Raw genomic sequence first — 20074 nt, forward strand, 5'->3', positions numbered from 1 at the left:
CGAGGAGTTTGAAGCATAGAAAAAAAAAATAAAAATAAGAACTGTCCCTCCCTACAAGCTATTCGTCATAAATTGTAGCTATTTCTGCATGCTCTTGCAAAGGCTTTCGGGTTTTTTCTTGCGTGCTTTCAGAATTTGCAATACTGATAATCGGATGATTTGTTTGACAATTTTTGTAAGAAGTTCCAGAGTACAGCTCTTATTGAAAGATGGAATGTGTATAAACAGTGAACAGTTCTTGTCATGTCGAAGTGAGATATAGTAGGAATACGCACATAGATACCTGAGAATCATTTCGTGTTAGGTTTCGTTTATATCAGAACTATTTTTATATTAAGACTAAACATTTATGAAGTTCAAATTATCAGCAGACTAATCATTGGGAGAAACTAATGGGATGGACTTAAGTTCCCTTACGCATCCAAGACAAAGTGACACCTTGTCAAATGTCGTTTTCATTAGGTGAGTGAAGTTATCATAAATGAGTCACTATCTTAGATTACGTACCACCAGAAAGAATATGGTAGCTTGTGAAAAAACTATAATTTTTTGTGAATTATGAAGAAATCAAAAGTTAAAATGGGAAAAACATAGCAGCACAGTTCTAACCTTCCCGGATCATCAGACAACTCAAACTGTATATTTTCTTTGGCAAATTCCATCCTCATTGCTTCTACAAGTTTCGTGCAATTTAATCCAGTGTATATGATGTTTTCCTCTTCATTAGAAGAACAAATAGCCAGTGGACATCTGTAGTCTTCGGGTGTTTTTGCTGAAATTTGACCATTATGAAAAAAATGGAATGATAATATGAACAACAGTTGAGATTATAAAAATTTGAAAGAATTCAACTTATTGATCATTCAATATGCAAACAATATCAAAACAGCCAAAAAATTACATTTAATGTCGCCTTGATCATAGCCAATTCCACAGCTTCTTGTTTCTATCCTAACGGCACGACTAGTGGAATGAACACCCAAATGTACAACAAGCTGCAAAACGATTTGATATGTCACTAATATGTAACTGATAAGCTCTAGTTATCTATATCATCGCTAATGTTGAGACTACGATGATTATTTATGAAAAAGTGTAGAAATGTAAACTTGCACTTCTTGAACCAGTAAAAAATAGAAGCCCTGAATGTTATGAACAATCTCAAAGTCAGACATATTTCTATGCCTGTAGCATAATATACTATTTACATAAACATATGTGAGAAAATTAAAGTGAGAAAATGTAATAATATCCTAGTGCAACAGTAATACTAAAGGTTTTTAGCATTTCACGGTTAATAGTCTAAAATATGGTTAAATAGATCAATGAATGAAACTTACATCATGATGATAGTCCTTCTAGAGCTCAGACTCTGAAATATAGCAAATATATCAATGAATGAAACTTACATCAGGATGATATTCCTTCCAGAGCTCAGACACTATACACTGCACATCATCATATGCTACTGGCATCACTTTTACAATAATCCTAGCATTTGGTTGAATATCATCGATACCTTAAGTTAAATTTGACTATGCAAATTCATAATGTAATTTCTTATCATAACTACTGGAGTGGAGGCATTTGACCAATATCACCTGTACATCTATACCAAGAAGAAGTATTATGAGTTTAATTCAATCTAGTCAAAAAAAAAAAAAAAGCTGTACCTTCGTTGGCAATTCGTTGTACCACTTTTTCACTGGGATTATTGTCAAAGAATCCAAATGGACCAAATCCCGTAAGAACAATTGTGAATTCTGATTCTGTTAAATTTGTCATACAGTTGGAAATCTAAAGCAAATGCATATTTGTGAAGATAAAAAACTTGTAACAGTTCAACACTTTTTTTTGATGTAAGAGTAATATAGTTCAACATATTATGGTTTAGGTCATCTTAGAAAATAAAAAATTTAGAGATGTATTAAACATTTCAGAAATGAAACAGCTTTTCTAATTCTATATATGCCTTCAAATTTAATACGTAAAAAATGAATTATCATTCTGATTCTACTAAAATTTTTTTCATAGTGTACTCTCGAGAAACATGTGATACTACTTGAACTATTGCCAATAATTAAATATACAAGTAAGTAAATAAGTAGGTAAAATTACCTTAATAAGTAAGTAAAACTACCTTAATGATTGATTCTCGAGAGTACACTATAAAAACGATTCGAATCGTTCGAACTATCTCATCGATTTGCATTTGCAAAATTCTTCTCATACGGAACCATTGGAGTGGTTAAATGTTCGTTGTGAGTTGGAAATTATGTGAAAGTTAATGGAATGGAATAGAATAGATATTAAAATAGTGAATATTTACCTATACCTATTTACCTATACCAAAAAGATATGTATTATTTGATTATTTCATTTTGTTACATTTATTTGCTGAACAAAACTTTTTTAGCATTGTGTAAAAGATGTCAGAAAGAAAATTAACATACAAGGAGCGTTCATCGATAACAGCTATTTTACAAACAGATCCACCATTTATACAAAAAATTAAGGAGAAATTAGGCTACAAACCACCGCCAACAATTGAAAATAAGGTTTTTTTTTTCTTTTTGCATTGATTTTGAATTAATTAATTAATTGTGACTAGTTAATTTCTTGTTTTATAAGTTATTTTTATAAGCCAAAAAATATTTGAGTTGAAAGTAAAATTTTTATACGAGTTTAGAAAAGAAAAATAGTGAAATAAGATGTATTATTTATTTATGCAACAAATGATTATGTATTCGCATAATGACAAATATGTAGTAAATATACATCATGTGATAACAGACATTTGTGAGCGATTGGAAGTTATTTTTTCATTTTTTAGTAAATAAGTTCTAAATCATATTGTTAATTGGCCAGGTTAAATTACAAAACCATATACAAAGGTTGTAAATCAAATATGAAGTTTATTTTTAATGTTCTTTAATTGCTGACTAGATGCTCAATGGATTTTTAAAATAATATTGAAATTTCATGAGAAAAAACTTTAAGAATTTTCGTATCATTTTTATAGTTCTCTGAGACAGCGGGTGAAGGATATATTGAAAATGATCTAGAAGATGATGACTTATCACGAATTAATCAAGAGGACAGACCTCAGGTAACACTTGCTTATCTTCGAATATTCTTCTTAATCATTTAGGTTATAGTGGAATTTTCTTGAACGTTATCATTTAGGTCGTTATTTTGAATGCTCAAAGTGATTTGAATGAGAAGGAATTAGAAGCTGAATTAGAGAAGAAACGTGCTGAAGAAGATCGTAAGTTATTTTGAAGATTTCTCTCGCATTTTTATGTTGTGGGACTAGTTTTGGATTAAACTGAGGAAATTTCTTGTAATGTTTGGGAAAAATGCATTTTTCAAATTTACCGTACTGCGAAGTGCATTATTATAATTTGAAGCTTAGTTAGGTATATTACAATTTAAAACTTATTTAGAATGAAAAGGAAATGAAATGTTTGATAGATATGAATGTCTGCGGAAGGCTTCTTTTAAAATTTAAATGAATATATTTTTACAGGACGAAAAATTGAAGAAGGGAAAATAGTTTTCAAAAAACCAGTGAAACGGAAAGAACAACACTCTGAGGAAGAAACAGCGGGAAAACGAAAATATACGGAGGAAATAAAGGAGGTAGCCGCGTCGAATTCAAGATTATTGTCGTTTAACGATGAAGAAGATAATGATTGATTGGACAGCATTTATATAAGTTCGTAGTTTTGAAAGTTCTTGAATAGTTTTTTTTTTTTTTTTTTGTTTCTACCTTGTTTTAATGATTTTTCTTATTGGTTTCATTTCTTTTTCAATTGTTTTTGAGAGTTCCATGATTAATTATCGATAGTTAGACAATCAACCGTGAGCCATAATAAGCCATAATCAGCCATAATAAGTTAACTCTAACTTTCCTTCATGTTATTAGTGAAAAAGATTTGGAATTCAAAGTATAATCAATTTTAGATGCCTACATAACATGATTGATTGGTTAATTCTACTCTAGTATTTAATTTTTTGTTAAATGTGTACTTTTCCGCATCTTTGATTTTCCTGGAAATCACAAGAACTTTGGTTTGGAATTTAAAGTATAACCAATTTTGGATGTCTACATAACATGATTGATTGGTTAATTCTACTTTAGTATTTAATTATTTGTTAAATGTGTACTTTTTCTGCATCTTTGATTTTCCTCGAAATCACAAGGACTTTGGATCTCTCACCTAAATATACATGATATGGTCGGACTTATGTTTTTATTGATTTTACTGTAACAAATTATGTTTGTACATGCATATCTGAAATTAAAAAATTGAGCTCAATTTGTGTATTCTTGTCAAGAATCGATATAAATAGACTTTTGAAGAGAACGTACTTCTTTTATTTGATTAAATAAGCCCACTTGGGATTTAGCTACAGAAATTTATAAGAATATCCACTAGCTAAATTACATGAATTCTATTTTGAGAGAGCTAAATACTGCTAAAGATTTCAAATAAATGTGAAAATATAAAGAGCATTTTGAAAAATTCTCATTGTTTATGCAATATGAGAATGAAATCCAGGGAGATTTGAAATTGCATAGATTGAACTGTTCAATTTAAAATGTTGTAACATGATATCCCAATGGGATTTGTGTGTGAAGCAATTAAACTAATTAAGCTAAAAGAGTTTGTATATTTCCTTTTAGTAGTTAGATAGTCAATCCTAAACTATTGTGGATTTGTAATTGAATTTACATAGAATTACTTGTAAAATTACGATTGTAACAATATTAAATATGTAATATTAAAGAAGTGTGTGAATGAGAAAGTACCAACAATATAATTCATTCAGCGACTAAGAATGTTTCTTTTACACCTGTAATTATATGTATTTCATCTTCTTTGTTCTTCTACTTCTCTTCTGTTAATTTCTACGACAGCATTCACATGAGATCAATCGACATTTCTAATTAGTGAACTTCTTACTTGGCTCATGGCATCCTCGCAGTAATCATAAAGTGCTATTTAAGAAGTAAAAATTTTATCACTGAAGTAGACATTTTTATTCATATTTTATAACGGAAACATGGACCTCTTCCTTGGATCTAGATTTAATATAGTAATAAAACTCAGAGCTATTCAGTAATTTTCACATTTTTCCAAACAGATACAGCAACTGTGTGCTATTTTTGGTCATTTCTCTCATGAATGTATTTTTTTTGGTTCATTTCAGCCGGAATTTTGATAGATCATTCGAAAAAAAAAAAATTAAGGTCATTTATTTTCACTTACCAAAGTTCTTCGCCCTTTTTATAGGCTAATTTTATCTTTCCATTTTAAATATTTGTAATCACAAAAGTAACTTTAATTTTATCTCTAAGTTTCTTATGGCACCATATAATGCAATGTTAATATTGTTAGTTTCTTCGAAGCTCAGTACGAGAATACCTAAAATACTCTACCAAATAATAATGACTGGATGAATTGTATCAGAATTTTGAGAAACTTTTACTAGGTGCAATGTTAATTAGTGTTTTATGAAGAACTGTTCCTTTAACTGAGGAACGATGTACACAATTCGAGGATACTGATGAAAGTTATTATTTCTTATGAAGAATTATTTATAATTATCAAAAACAAAATTTCTGTACAATTTTTATTTAAAACAATAGCACAAGTAAATCACAATTAAAGCAGCATTTACCGTAGAATGTTTCATTCCTCACTTTTTAAGTTGAATTTACCATTCAGTTCCTGGATGTTAGTGAATCGAACACTCCTTCCTTGTCTTCGTATAAACTTTTCCTGTACCTAATGCGTTTTTCCTGGGAAATATTGAAAATTTCAATAAATTTGTTGAAGAAATTGAAAACTTTGATAAGAAATACTTCTGTCATGTCTTATGCTTCTGCTGTGAAAATTTGGGAACTAAAACATTCCCACTACCAAATAGTTTTTGAATCTCGAGAAATACTACTGTTAACTATTTAAGTCAAAGATAATATTGACTTAAATAATAATAATAATATTACACTAACTTTTTATGTAATATTATTATCTTCGAAACTTCCATGGAAAATTATTGTTTTTCCGCTATTTTCTCTACGTGAAACCTTTTTTTTTTAAAGATTTCCTTTAATCTTCTTTAAAGATTCCTTTAATGTTTATCTCCAACACTTTTCTATTTTCTCATAATTCTATTCCATACCTCTTGTTCCTCATTAGCCATGTGGCTCTTTATTTTTCTATTTTATCAAATATTAATAAGCAAATAAATTTCAAAACTAAGAAACTTACATATTTACTCTTTTGGTAAAGTAAAGTACCAATGAGCAATACGGTGAGAAAAGAAATGAGCACAACAGCACCAGCTGTTGTATACAGTTTTTCTCTTGACCTCCTCATCGGTCTATCAATTCCTAATGCAGTTTCTTCGTCTTGATTTTTGACATCGACATGACGAAGTAGTCGACAATACTGTCGATTTGCTGGTGTTCGAAAATACGGACATCCCTGAAAGTCCCAATATTATGACAGTTTCAGAGATTTATTAAAACTTATTTAAGATCATGACCAACAACACTGTTTGTAAAAATGTACACTAATAAACACTGTTTTGCCATTTATCATCTGATAATATAATCTGATACTCTCTATTTCCATCATTTATTATTATTATTTTTTAGTTCGCTAATTTCCATCTGCTTTATTTCAGTTCCAGATTTTTGCACATTAATTTCTTTCCCTTTTGAAAAATTCGAGAAAAGGAAATTACCATCGATGGACAGTAGTATGAGTCCTCAGAAAGTACAGCTAATGAAAGATTGTAGGTAGGTCCAGTCATCAACCGATTCCATAACCATTTGGTAGCATAAGTATGTCCTTTACGACTCAAAAGTGGACGATTTGGAATAAACAATGAAGATGGATAACGAGATGTAACCGTTAGCATTGGCAATGTCAGAAGTCCAAATTTTTGTCGCTGAAAATAAGATTAGATTAAAACATTAAATTTTATTCATATCCATTTGAAAACATTTAAACTAAAACCCAACCTAAAATAAGTTTTGAGCAGTGGTTTTTTTCCATACTTATATTTGGGATATAATTCGAGTACCGAGCATTATACGGATCTGACTAAGATCTTTCAAAAAAAAAAAAAAAAAACAGACCACTTGCTCCTTCAATTTATCGCTTATCACTAAATAATTGTTATCACCTTGATATATGGTTGTTCAAAATGGGCCTGCAGCCGAAGAAATGCCTCAGTCCACTGCTTATTTAATTCTTTCATGACCTCATCCGATTTCTCTTTGAAACAAGTACAACGAGATCTAGAACTGTCAATATTAACTCTAAATCACATTAACATAAAATATCTATCATCAAAATGATTAAAAACTTGAACAAATTTACTTAAGTAAGTTAGCTTCTCGATGATATGAGGATGAGACGTGGATAGGTCCAAGAAGTACCACAAGCGCATTTTGGATGCCTTGATTCAAGATCAGCAATGATTCTAAGAGAGCATTGTAATCAGGAGCCTGACAAACTTTACAAATCTGCAAGAAAAGAGATTAACTGACAAAAATAAATTAATGGTAAGCTTATTTCGAAATATTGATTAGTTGCTGCAAGTAAATCGAGAAGTTTCTTGTACAAAACTCAGCGGTTCTGTTCATACCTAATTTAAATTCCTAATATATATAAGAGAGAGAGAGAGAAAAAAAAAGGGTAGGTGTTGTCAATTTAATCAGTTAATTTTTGGACAGTAACAGATATTTAGAAGGGATTTCTACCTCTTCAGTACCAATAGTAATAATAACCAATGTCCATTCATTGTTGACATCCACTTCGCGTAATGCTTTGAGCCTTTTGACTAACTCTTTTGCCTAAAACAGAATTCTTGTTTCATAGAATAATTGTAGCAATTCGGATAATATTGATAATCATATTTATACAATCCAGTTGCAATGTATCAAAGTAATAACCAACCTGTAAAGGCATACTGGACGTAGTAGCACCACTTTCCGCAACATTTAATTGGTGATAAGGTAACTGAAATCTTGTACCCATTCCGTGTGATACACCAATCAATTTATCGTTAAATTCGCGAAGTATATCTGGAATATTCGAAATTGATTGCAATGATAACTGTACCTTAAATATAAAAGAAATGAAATTAAGTTCGGTGGTTAATTATATATAAGTAAAAACTGAAAAGTAAATAAATGAATACGTAATTGTGACATACTAGCAATAGTAACAAGTCCATCAATGGTTGCATCACCACCTATTGGAAATGCAGCCCCACGAAATTCGATATCCGTTTGAGGCCATAATCCTGTTCCAGTCTAAAAAAAAAAAAAAAAAAAAGAAGCATTTCCTAATAAACCAATCGTCTATGGTCGTTAAATTTAACTGCTTCTTTTTACAGCCAGCTAAATTCACTTTATGTTAGTTGTACCATATGTTAATTTTGTTTTTTAAAGAAGCAAACTAGCTAGAAAGAAAAATCTCAAACCGATCTCCCGATTCCGGATGACCGATTTAGATATATTTCGATAAAAAAAATTAAATTCTAACGAATGGAAATCTACTCAATGTTATTTGATTGATTTTTTATTGAAAAAATTTATTAACTCTCTTCTCCAAATATCGATTTTAGGAAAATTTTAAAACTACTGGCAGTAAATAACTAATTACAACAGGAGAAGAAGCATACGGCAAGGGAATCACCCATTGCAGCAATGATTCCGATATCCTCCGGACTCAAATCACCCGTATCTGTACCAGTCACGAAATCATTTTTGATTTTTGGACAACTGAATGTTTTCCTACTAATGAATGAATTATGAATAAAGGAAACAGCATCATTTTGCGGCTCTTCCGAACCCAGCGAATCGTGAAGTTGTGCCGGAGATAAATTTGAATTGATTTCATCATTATCCCTAGAACTTCCTCTATGTGATGTTTTCATCTAGTTACAATGAATAATTAACAGAAAAGAGAGTTATTTTGAAATTCTAAAGATATTTCCTAAGATATTTCTAAAGATATTTCCTAAGATATAGGGAATAAAAGATATTTCCTCAAATTTATTGCTATACGAATCAACAAGAATAAAGCTGTGTAGCAAGTAAAATAGAAAATAAAAAACTCCTTAAAGTTTCTAAAGCAAAGAAAAGTTTAATAATAAAAAATCTATAATGTAGTTTTATATTTGTAGAAAAAGTAATTAACTGATATCATTGTTAAGGGCGATGATATTTGTCTTTGTACAGGATCAGTTAAGAGATAAACATAAAGCATGACATACATTTCTTCGCTTAGATCACTGTCATTTGGATGAATCTCTTCATCTTCCTTTTCCCCTTCGTTGTCCTCTTCCGATTTACTAGTATGAACACGACGATCATCTTCTATCATCCTCCCCTTGAAATGCTTTCCAGGCTGTCCCATCTCTAAAATATATGACACAATTTTATTTCTAACTATTTTTATCACAATTACAAATAGCATAGTTATAAGGATGATTGACATGAACTTTGAACTTTGTGACATTTGCACTACATAACATATCGCTATAATTTCCTCAAACAATTCATATAATAATAGTAAGAAGATAAATCGCATTTAATTTTCATGAATTTAACACATGCAGAATACAAGATGATAGAAAAGACAGTCAAATGAAAAAGCACTCACCTTGCTGAGGTGTGGAGATAAATTTTGATGCATCTTTGGGATAATCATTCACAGAATTTTTAGTCTAAAATTATTTAAAAAATTCAACTCTTCTCCATAACTTCTAAAAGCAAGAATTATATTTTTCGTAGAATCTTATTTTGCTATAGCAACTTGTCCCGATTTCTAAGTCTCGAATCACTTTCACGTTTAAATTTGAACCAAATTTAAGTGAAAATAAAATGAACCAACGTTGCCCGATGGTGCATTGACTAAATATCCGAATGTTTCTATAGTGTATGACAGAAGCGCCAAATAAAAAAATATCACACTGTTACCTATTCTGCAAGTATTCATCATCCATCCTCTGAAATTTCTCTCTTATCATTAATGTAACAAAGCAGAAAGATTATTTTGATTAAGAGGAAATCAATAATTCCGAGAAATTTCACTGACCTCTCAAATAATGGATGGATTCTAATTGTTTTCGTGTCTGAGAAGATTTATAAACTTCTTGAATTAAACTAAAATTTGGAGTAATGTTAGCAATTTATTTGTACATACTTTTGAGTTGGATCAAATAAATCAGAATTTCAAAACTTTTGCTTAAAGATCAAAGTACGATGGAAGACGATGATCGATTAATAGAAACGGTTCGATGAGAGGAAATGAGAATCATCCGCAGCCAAGCAAATTGCATTATTCAAATATGTGTGTGTATGTCTCTCTGTCTATCTAATAATTGATCTGTCTGTCTCGTCGAAATGTTTGCATGATTAAGCAGATGATGATGATGATGATGATGATGATGGTGATGATGATGATAATGATGATTAAGTGGTGGTAATGGTGATAATTGTAGTGGTGGTGGTGGTGATAATGACGATAACGGTGATTATGAAAATGATAACAACGATTAGATGATGATAATGGTGGTGATCGTAGCGGTGATGATAATGATAATGGTGGTGATATCATTATTATTGTAATGATGATATAAGATGTTAACGATTACATCTTGTATGATTTCAGTATTCATTAAGATTAGTCATCAAACACTAAATCTTAGCAATTAAGATAATTGATTCATCAAATTAAGAATTCCTGAATTTTCTTCACTCTTTTTCACTAATTTAGCAATTTGTCATTTTTTTCCGGATGAAAAACGGAGAAGTCATGATGATATTCCAACAGATTCATTTGAATAATTCTAATAACATGCCAGATAAGGAGGCATTTGCATAGCTTTTCAAAAATTTAGATAATGGAAAAAATTACATGAAAAAATTTTTGATTTCTAAATTTTCCACTTAGTTTAAATTAAATTCTATGATTTAATTGTATCATTATTTAATATCAGATATAGATTTGATGTAAGGTTAGGCTTTTAAGTTTATTTTTATTTTAAGCAATTACTAATTTAGTTGTATATTTCGAATAAATTAGGTCCTGAAAAGGTGCAAAAGGAATGGATGACAATTTATCATTAAGATATCAATTAGCAAGTGAATTAAAAGTTACCCAAACGGGTTCAGTTCATTAAATCCTGAACGTATTATCTTATCAGGAATCAACAATTCTTCAAATTTTTTTAATTTTTTTTTTTTTTTTTTTTTACAAAAAGATTTTACACATTACCTTATTTCTCTTTCAAAGTGGAAAAAAGAATTAATCAGTTCAAATGTGATAATCTTTGATTAATCTACAAATTAGTGATAAAAAATTTCATTAATGCCATTTGATTAATATATATAATCAAATTTTATCTAATTTTATTTTTTTTTTTTTCTTTCAAAAACATACAAATAAAATTGATTGCAACAGAAATACAAAGTTATTTGAGGATTTCTCTATCAGCGTTGTGTTTAACTAAGAGAGTGAAAAAAAAAAAAAAAAAATTAGAAACTATGAAATTTTATTCAATGTTCCCAATTTTATGACCTTTTTGGATTCATAATTACCTGATAAATTACCTGATTTGTAAAATTTGCGATATTGTTTGTTGGCATATTTAATTTTGATTTTTACTATTGAAGTTAGTGGTATTTCATTACTGCTTGAAATTTAATCACAATGTGCGCTTCTGTTCAAATTAGTGCGTCAGGTGTTCCTTAATTCCGATTTTACACATTTGTAATGTATGAAAGATGTGACGATGAAGAATTAGAAGAAAACACTGAGTCATTCATTTTATATTTAAACTCGAGTTTAAAAGATTTTATTCTAATTATTTTGTAGCATTTTTGCACTAAAATTGACATTTTGATAATGCTGTTGAAAGGCGCATTTGTGGAGGCGGTAAATGTTTATAAAACAAAACATCCATTTCTTCCTTTTTTTTTTTTTCAAAGCTTCTTTTTATGCTTAGAATAATTTATGAATTTTGTGAATGTTGTGCAGATAAAAGAATTCTTTTTTTTTTATAAAAAAAAATAAAATTTTTTCTTCTTACAAAATATTTTTAAACGATATTATTTATTCATTTTAGAGATAAAAAGTAAAAATATGCTTAGAAAGAGTTTTTTCCTTTTTCTTTCTAATTTTATGGAATCAATCATACAATTTTTCCTCTTCTTTTTTGTTTGCATAGCAACAAAACATTTTGATGAATTTATCAATTCAGAAGAGTCACATAAAATGTTTATGATATATCTACAAGACAACATTTTTGTTCTTATGCATTACATTTTGCCTTTATGCAGTTTGTTTATTAAACAATAATAAATTAAATGCTGTGAAAAATCGAATTGAAATTTAGAGTTTTGGCATAAAATTTATGGATAATTTAGGATGAAATTAATTTACACAATTAATTTATAGATCATATCTTTTTCCTTCTTTTTTTTTTCTTTTCCATTTTATTTATTAAATTTTAGAAAATGTTTATTTAAATATATGAATATTGGATTAAAGTATGATTAATAACTTGTTAATATAATACTTTATTAAATTAGGCTATTCAAATTGTTTGATTATATCTGAATCTAAGTAGAATAGATTAGCACCGAATTAGATAAAAATTTTCAGGATTATATTTTAGGATTTTTTTTTAGTATTATTTCTAGGTTTTCTAGGACTTTGATGTGATACATTTTACTAGATGATATGTAGTTGTTTAATTACGTCAAAAATATAACTTGCCAATAGTTTTTCATTTTTTTTTGTTTTAATTTATTACTCTTTAATTTTTTCCTTTTCTTCCTCTCTCTCTCTCTCTCTCTCTCTCACATTATTATTTAACAAATAATCGAATTGACAACAAAAAAAAGAAGCATTTTTTAGATTTCTGTAATTTTGATGAGCAACTGCTTCTGTTCTTTCTTTTTTTTTTTTTTTTTTTTTTAACCGATAAAAATAATTTTGTATTTATGTTTTACTCTTCAAATGTAATCCCATTAAAAAAAAAAAAAAAAAAAAAAAAAAAAGTGATAAATTAATGGAAAGAACAGTTAACGATTCATTTTATATTATATGCAAAAATATCAATTTTAAAAATTTCAAATATGATTCATCAATTCCTGAAATTATTTCTTAAAATGTGTAATTTTAAAAGAGTGAAATAAAATTAGCGTTAACCACACAAACTACTGCAATAGTATATTGTCAAGAATGATTCATTCATCAATTCTTTGAAAATCTTTTCACTCAAATGCAATCTTTTTACAAGTGAACTTACATTTTCAAATATATTTGAAAGAATTGGTATTGGTATTGTTAAATTTATACAATCAATGGCTCTTAATTGAGCATCAAATCACTGTCATACATCTAAAATTCTTATCGTTTCTTATTCTAATTTTACATTTTTCTAAAATTTTCATCTTAAATTTATCAAAATACTATCGAATGTTTGTTGTGATATTTTCAACATTATCGTAGATAAGAATCATTAAATTGTTTTGCTACCTTTTTGATAGTTTCCTTACATTCCTTTGTAAAAAAAGAAAAAAGGAAAAAAAAATAAACAGAAAATTTAGTTTAACTTAAATGTTCATTGATTGTTTTTGTCCATTTTTTTTTTTTCTTTCTTCTTTTAGTTCCTTCCAATTTATCAATGATTTAAGCAATGAAATAGTCTTAAATTTATTTATCTCTCTCATATGGCACTTTTTTAATTTATTTAATTTCTTATACATTTTACTTTTATTTGTTTCATAGTTTACCGATTCAAATTATCTTATTCAAATTTAGCTTTTTCTTTTTTTTTTTTCATTTTAAATTTATTTATGAAATTAAATGCATTTATTTCGCTTAGTTTTAGAATTTTTTTTATGTGTTTCATATTAATTTATCATTTTATCAATTCATCTGTTTCTGTTCTAAAATACAAATTGTTTAGTTCCTTTGCAAATCTTTTTTCTAATCAAGATTAGAAATCAATAATTGCTGTGATTAGACAATGATAAAGAGCAAAATTGTTGACAATAAATATTTTAGAATTCTTCCTAGCTGGGAAATTTTTTTGGTTTATTTTAGCTATAATCTTTACTCTACCCAATATTTCAGTTTTTTTTAAATACTATTTTCTCTATTTTTAAGTAAGGAAAATTTCTTTTAAATAATTTCAAATTTAAGTCTTTCATTTTAAGTAAAAGTTGTTAGTGTTTTAGTATTCTTTTTCTCTTTCTTTTTTTTTTTTTGCTAGTAGACAGTGAGCAGGTGGCACTTTTAAAGCTTTGAAAAACGAATTTCTAAATTGAGTCTTTTTCATTTATAGTGGAAAATCACTTTGTTCCTTCCTTCCTTCCTTCTCTCTCTCTCTCTCCCTCCCTCTCTCTTCCTCTCTTTCTCGACTAAATTTTACAAATCTTTTATAAACTAAAAAACTAAAGAGTATCACTTTTATGGATTAATTCAAGATGTTTGAACACAATTTATTGAGACTCACTTTCAACTTCAATTTAAATTTAAATCCCACTTAAATCTAAAATGCATAATATTTTCTTTAATTAATTCTCTCAGCTACGAATACATCTCTAAAACTTTCCATCATTAACTATAACTTCTAGTAATTTACCTTAAATATTTACCACAAAACATTCTTTTTTCTTACTTCCAAACATTATATTTCCTCAATTTGTTCTCTGATATTCGGCGTAGGTGTCTGCGTGTATGTGTATGCGTGTGTGTGTGTATGTGTATGCGTGTGTGTGATGTGCCTGCCTGCGCGTATGTACTTTATGTCTGTGTGCGTTTCATGTGTCTTTGTATACGCGTATATGACTCCGTGTGCACGTGCGTGTCTGTGAATGTTTGTATGTTTGTTTATGTCTATCTATATGTATGTATGTGTGTGTGTGTGTGTATGTATGTATGTATGTATGTGTGTATGGATTTAAGAGAAAGTTGTCTCACCGATTTGTTTTCTGAACATTTTCTTATTGTTGCCGTAGTTTATAAAAAGGATTTAGTAATGATGTATTTCTATTTGAATATGTATGTATGTATGTGTGTGTGTATGTATATATGTATGTGTATGTGTGTATGTATATGTATGTGTGTATGTATATGTATGTATGTATGTAAACGTATATAAATGTGTATAAATCTTCACATAAGCATATATGAGATACACGTATGCGAGATGCATGCATACGTGAATATACGTTTGAATACGTCTGAATTGTATTTATATATTCTACGAAAATATATACTATATTATTTTAAATATAATATATTATTTTAAAATTTCATTCATATTTAAGAAAGTGCTTAGAATTATTTAATCCTTAAGTCAAAATCAATTCTTAAGTAATTAATTATAGTGCTACTTAATTACCATCATCTATTTCATCCGATAAAATACTATTTGTTTACTTAATTGTTAACATTCTCTTACTTTACTTTACTTTACTTTACTTTACTATACAACAGTAAATCAATTTCCTTTTTATTCTTGCAAAATTTACATTACATTTTAAATTATTCTTTTTTTTTTTTTTCTTTTTTCTCAGTTTCCATTAGATAAATCTGTTCTATATGAAATTGTAATCATACAAACTCTTTGAAACTTTGTAAAATTTCAGATTAAAAATTTCTGATTCAAATACATTTAATTTAATATCAGTTTACTCTTTATAAATTGTATATTCATCAGAGTTATATTGCAATAAATTATTTCTTAATTAAAAGATATATTTGACTAATGCGGAAATTTACGATAATTTCAATGAAATATTTTAAAGTATTTATCCGACAGCTAATAATAATAATAATAATAATTGGAGCGCAATGATACATACCACAATATAACATAATTTTGGGCATAAAAGCGCAATATGATGGGTGGAAATTGTTGGATCGATTTACAACCGTCATCAATCATTTGAAATTGAACACCGCCATGTTTATGCATCGATGTTAAGCTAACTAGCTTGTTAGTTAGCTAGTTAGCTAGCTAGATAGATGAATGTGTCCATGTGCATTAGAGCCAATGACAAATTTTACTATAATATTTTTAATGGATCATAATAAAAGAGGAATAAATATGAAAATTATAATTGATTTATCAATAAATAATTTTTTTTTTTTTTTTTTTTGATATTCACAAATGTTTCATATTTAAATAGTTAAAATAATATCTAAAATAATTTTTTCTATTCATTTCTATCTTTTTTTTTTTTTTTTTTTAATTTGTTTATTTGACAGAGAAACGATTGATAATAAAACAATAATGGGTTATTGTTAAATTTAATCAATGATAATTGATTGTAAATACTTCATTTTTTCTCTTTTTTTTTTTTTTAAAATGATATTATTATGTTTTATAGTTTTAAATATTAAATGATATTTGATAGGAATTAAATTTTTGAAAATATCCAATAATAATAATAATATATTTCTGCTATTGATTGTTTACGGAAACATTTCTTTTGATAAAATTAATTGTGAATAAGAATAATCTTTTAGGAAAATTTGATTATCATTGATTTAGTTAGCTAATAAGACAAAATATTGCTTTTAGAAGTGATACTTATAGCTATTAATTATTTTATGATACCTTTTTTTTTTTTTCTTTCCAAATTAAACTCTATAAAATTAAATTGCATAATATATTCAAAAATTAGCAATAATGCCAAATTTTATTTTTATTTTTTTTTTACTTTTTTGTCCATTTCTATTATTAACAAATAAAATATTTGAATGTTTGTAATGCATTTTGGAACTTTGAAAATATCGACAATATTTATATTAAATGGATGAAATTATTGAATTGATAGGAGTATATTAGATAGATGAAATTATTGAAATGAAAAAAAAAATGGGAGAGAATGAGATTGGCGGTGTTGTCTCGGTTCAATGAATAGTACCAATTCTCGATTGGGACAAAAAAAAAAAAAAAATAAAAGAACTAAAAATAAAATAAATAAATCTTCTAAAAGCATGTTTCGATCATTTTCATTCATACATACTTCATTTTATTGCTCATCGTTTTCTTTTCTTTTCTTTTTTTTTTTTTCATTTCTTCGTTTGCTAAGAATTAATTTTTAATTTTTGTTTTATTTTCATTTCTCTGTTTGTTAACAATTAATTTTTAATTTATACTATAAAAAAAAATGCCTTTGTTTACAGAAATTTTGTTAAATGATTTGTTAAATGTTAAATTAATGGAATAATTTAATAATCGATTATCAACAATTATATTTGTGAATGATCAAATCGTTTTATTGTTAGAAACATTGTTAAACTTAGCTAACTTATTGTTAGATCATAAATTCTGAAATAATTTGTGATAAATTTTTTGAGAGAAATTTGTTTAATAAAATTTTTATTAACTTAAATAAATTTTAGGTTTCTTTCTTCAAAAACATATCTTAGCAAAATTGCTAGTACTATTAAAGCAACTTTAAATTTTCCTTTGTAATGTTCAATTTATCTGATTATAAACTAAAATAGTTTGAAATTTTCTTTGTTGTTCATCAATATTTATTACATTTGAAGTGATCAACCACTGATAAAGGTCATAAAGGTCATTACCCTCAATCGTACTTTCCTCTATTCCGGCAAATACAAAAAAAAAAAAAAAAAAAAAATCCTTTATGAGCTTTTGCTTTATTATTAATGAGATAAGATGTAAAATTTATAACTTTTATTTCTGTAATCAAATTTCAGTAAAACCTGAAAAAAGTTTGTGCTTAAATTCTAAATCATATATTGTCCTTTCAGTTTGTCACATTTCCGTCTATAACCTTTCCAGATATTATTAAAAAACCTTCCTAAAGCTGAACGCTTAATTAGAAATGATATTAGTGCACCTGTATGACACCTGTACAATATTTATTAATGCATACTTCATGCTAATATTAGAAACGTCAATTAATTAATCAATCGATTGATCAGTCAATCAATCGATAATTCTCTTTTGAGATCATTTTAGTGACTAATATATTTCTTCTATTGCTTCTTTTTTTTTTTTTTTTTTGATCGAATTTGCATGCATTTTATACTTTTTTTTTATTGATTGCAATAATTTTATAGAAATTTAAGCCATTTCAAATTTTGCAAATTTATATTTTTAATATTATTTAAAGAGTAGCGTAACGGATTAAAATTTAATATTTTAAGCATGTAAGAGAGCGAAATTTTAACAAAATGCAAATGATGAAGTAAACAAATTTTAGCAATTCAACAATGACCATTAGATAAGTGGAAAAATTGAAGAATTAAAGAGTGAGAAGTGGTCAACGAGAGTTACACTGCAATGTTTGTTCAAAATCGAAGAGTTCGAGAAATTATTGCTAAGAGATTTAAACTAAATTTTCCCAATGATAAGTAAAAAGTTTCAAATAGTTAACTAAACAAATATTTGAAATGTAAGAAAAGTAAATAAATGAATTTGAAAAAAAAAAAGAAACAAAAAAAAAAAAAAAAAAAAAAAAAAAAAACTGTTTGCTATAATAATAACAATTGCTACTGCTATAAGCAATTTTATTTCTTTAACAATTATTTCAACAACAATAACAATAATTATTGCATTTTGCTGCACCAATGAGTTGTCTGAGGATAATATAGTTTAGCAGAAATGCGCAAATTAGCCTTAATTCAACTTACAAATGCGCTACTTAAGCATAAACAGCTGTTAGGCAAAGCATAAATTATTGGCGCAGTTGCTTCTGTCACAATTTAACTTTTCTGCAAAATTACTAGCAAGCAATAAGACTAATTCTTGTAACAATTGGTGTTATTGTCTACTTGCACTAATACTCTCTCAAATATTAGATTGTAATCTTGAAAAAAATCTCGAGTATTCCCAGAAATCAAATATTTATTTTAGTACATTTATGAATATTTATGAGTGAAATTAAATAAAACTGAAATGATTTAAGTTTGTAAAAAATTAAAAGAAGAAATATGTGATAAGTAAATTGTTTAGAATAAGCAAACACTGATAATGATTGAAGCATTTTTAATGATAATTGATAAGAAGCAAATCATAGAAATTGTTTCACTCATTTTCTCTCAAAATATCTAAAAGATTTGGAAATAATTTTTTTTTTTTGAAAAAAAAAATGCTATAACTAATATTTATTAAATTGTAATAAATAATTGATTCCAAATAAAACATTAGCTTTTTTTTTTTTTTTTTTTTTTTGTATGATTTCTAATAAAGATCAATTTGCATTGATCAAAAAAGATAGATCAAAAATTAGTTCTGATTTTTATTGATTCTTAAATTAAATGAGCTTATTATGACCTCTCTTTTTATAATATAATTGTGTTTTTTCTATCTGATCTGAGCTATTTATTGTTTATACTAAAAACTTTTATTTATTTATTTACTTTACAAAGAAAATAAATTTCTACTTTTGCATTTATTATCATTTATACAGTAAACATATATTTCCTTTAATAATTTCAACAAAAAATTCTCATTTTGTAATAATAAATTTCATTTCAACAAAGTTTTTCATTAAAATTTTCACTCTTCCTCAACCACTTATGTCGCCTTTTCCTTTTTTTTTTTTTTTTTTTCAATGTCTTTGAAAGTATACGAATGGAAATGGTCAAACTAACAAATAATTCAATTTTCGTTCAAACATTTCTCTTCAATAAATCCGTAGGAAATTTGAAGTGGAAGTGAAAGTTTCATTCTAGAATTACTTTGTAATACCTTTTTTTTTTTTCAATTTCAAGGTGAAAAAGTTTCAAATTTTGAATGTTTAAATTTTTATCTTTGCATAAATTATTTTTTTTTTCATTTCTTGATTTATCAAAAAAATTTCTCATTTCTTACAACTCTTTTTTTTTTTTTTTATTTTATAAAAGAGTTAGAAAAAAAAATCGAAAAAAAAAACTAAAAATTGAAGTTTGCACTTTTTTGTTTTTTTTTTTTTTTGATAGGAAAAATTTTAGAAATTAGAAAAAATTTTGGAAAAGTATAAGTTCTATTATTGGTGATAAGG

At 27.0% G+C, this 20074-nt stretch overlaps 3 protein-coding genes across 3 annotated transcripts; 1 reads left to right on the plus strand and 2 right to left on the minus strand.

Moving 5' to 3' along the window:
• Window positions 1-78: 78 nt before the first annotated feature.
• Bm5095 (Uncharacterized protein) lies at window positions 79-2212 on the minus strand (the record flags this gene model as incomplete). Its single annotated transcript, XM_001893721.2, has 6 exons — window positions 79-283; window positions 610-772; window positions 902-995; window positions 1410-1519; window positions 1674-1797; window positions 2141-2212. The coding sequence occupies 6 exons, from the start codon at window positions 2210-2212 to the stop codon at window positions 79-81; spliced, it is 768 nt and encodes a 255-aa protein (XP_001893756.2).
• A 217-nt stretch (window positions 2213-2429) lies between these two features.
• Window positions 2430-3699, plus strand: Bm6011 (Uncharacterized protein; the record flags this gene model as incomplete). Its single annotated transcript, XM_001893722.2, has 4 exons — window positions 2430-2558; window positions 3023-3109; window positions 3187-3268; window positions 3530-3699. The coding sequence occupies 4 exons, from the start codon at window positions 2430-2432 to the stop codon at window positions 3697-3699; spliced, it is 468 nt and encodes a 155-aa protein (XP_001893757.1).
• A 2032-nt stretch (window positions 3700-5731) lies between these two features.
• Window positions 5732-10028, minus strand: Bm3861 (GDSL-like Lipase/Acylhydrolase family protein; the record flags this gene model as incomplete). Its single annotated transcript, XM_001893723.2, has 12 exons — window positions 5732-5809; window positions 6282-6497; window positions 6760-6966; window positions 7204-7318; window positions 7401-7546; window positions 7784-7876; window positions 7980-8107; window positions 8239-8338; window positions 8710-8935; window positions 9304-9448; window positions 9693-9756; window positions 9924-10028. The coding sequence occupies 12 exons, from the start codon at window positions 10026-10028 to the stop codon at window positions 5732-5734; spliced, it is 1623 nt and encodes a 540-aa protein (XP_001893758.2).
• Between the last annotated feature and the right edge of the window lie 10046 nt (window positions 10029-20074).

This window comes from Brugia malayi, assembly GCF_000002995.4.
Source record: "Brugia malayi strain FR3 genome assembly, contig: Bm_v4_Chr3_scaffold_001, whole genome shotgun sequence".
Lineage (NCBI taxonomy): Eukaryota > Metazoa > Nematoda > Chromadorea > Rhabditida > Onchocercidae > Brugia > Brugia malayi.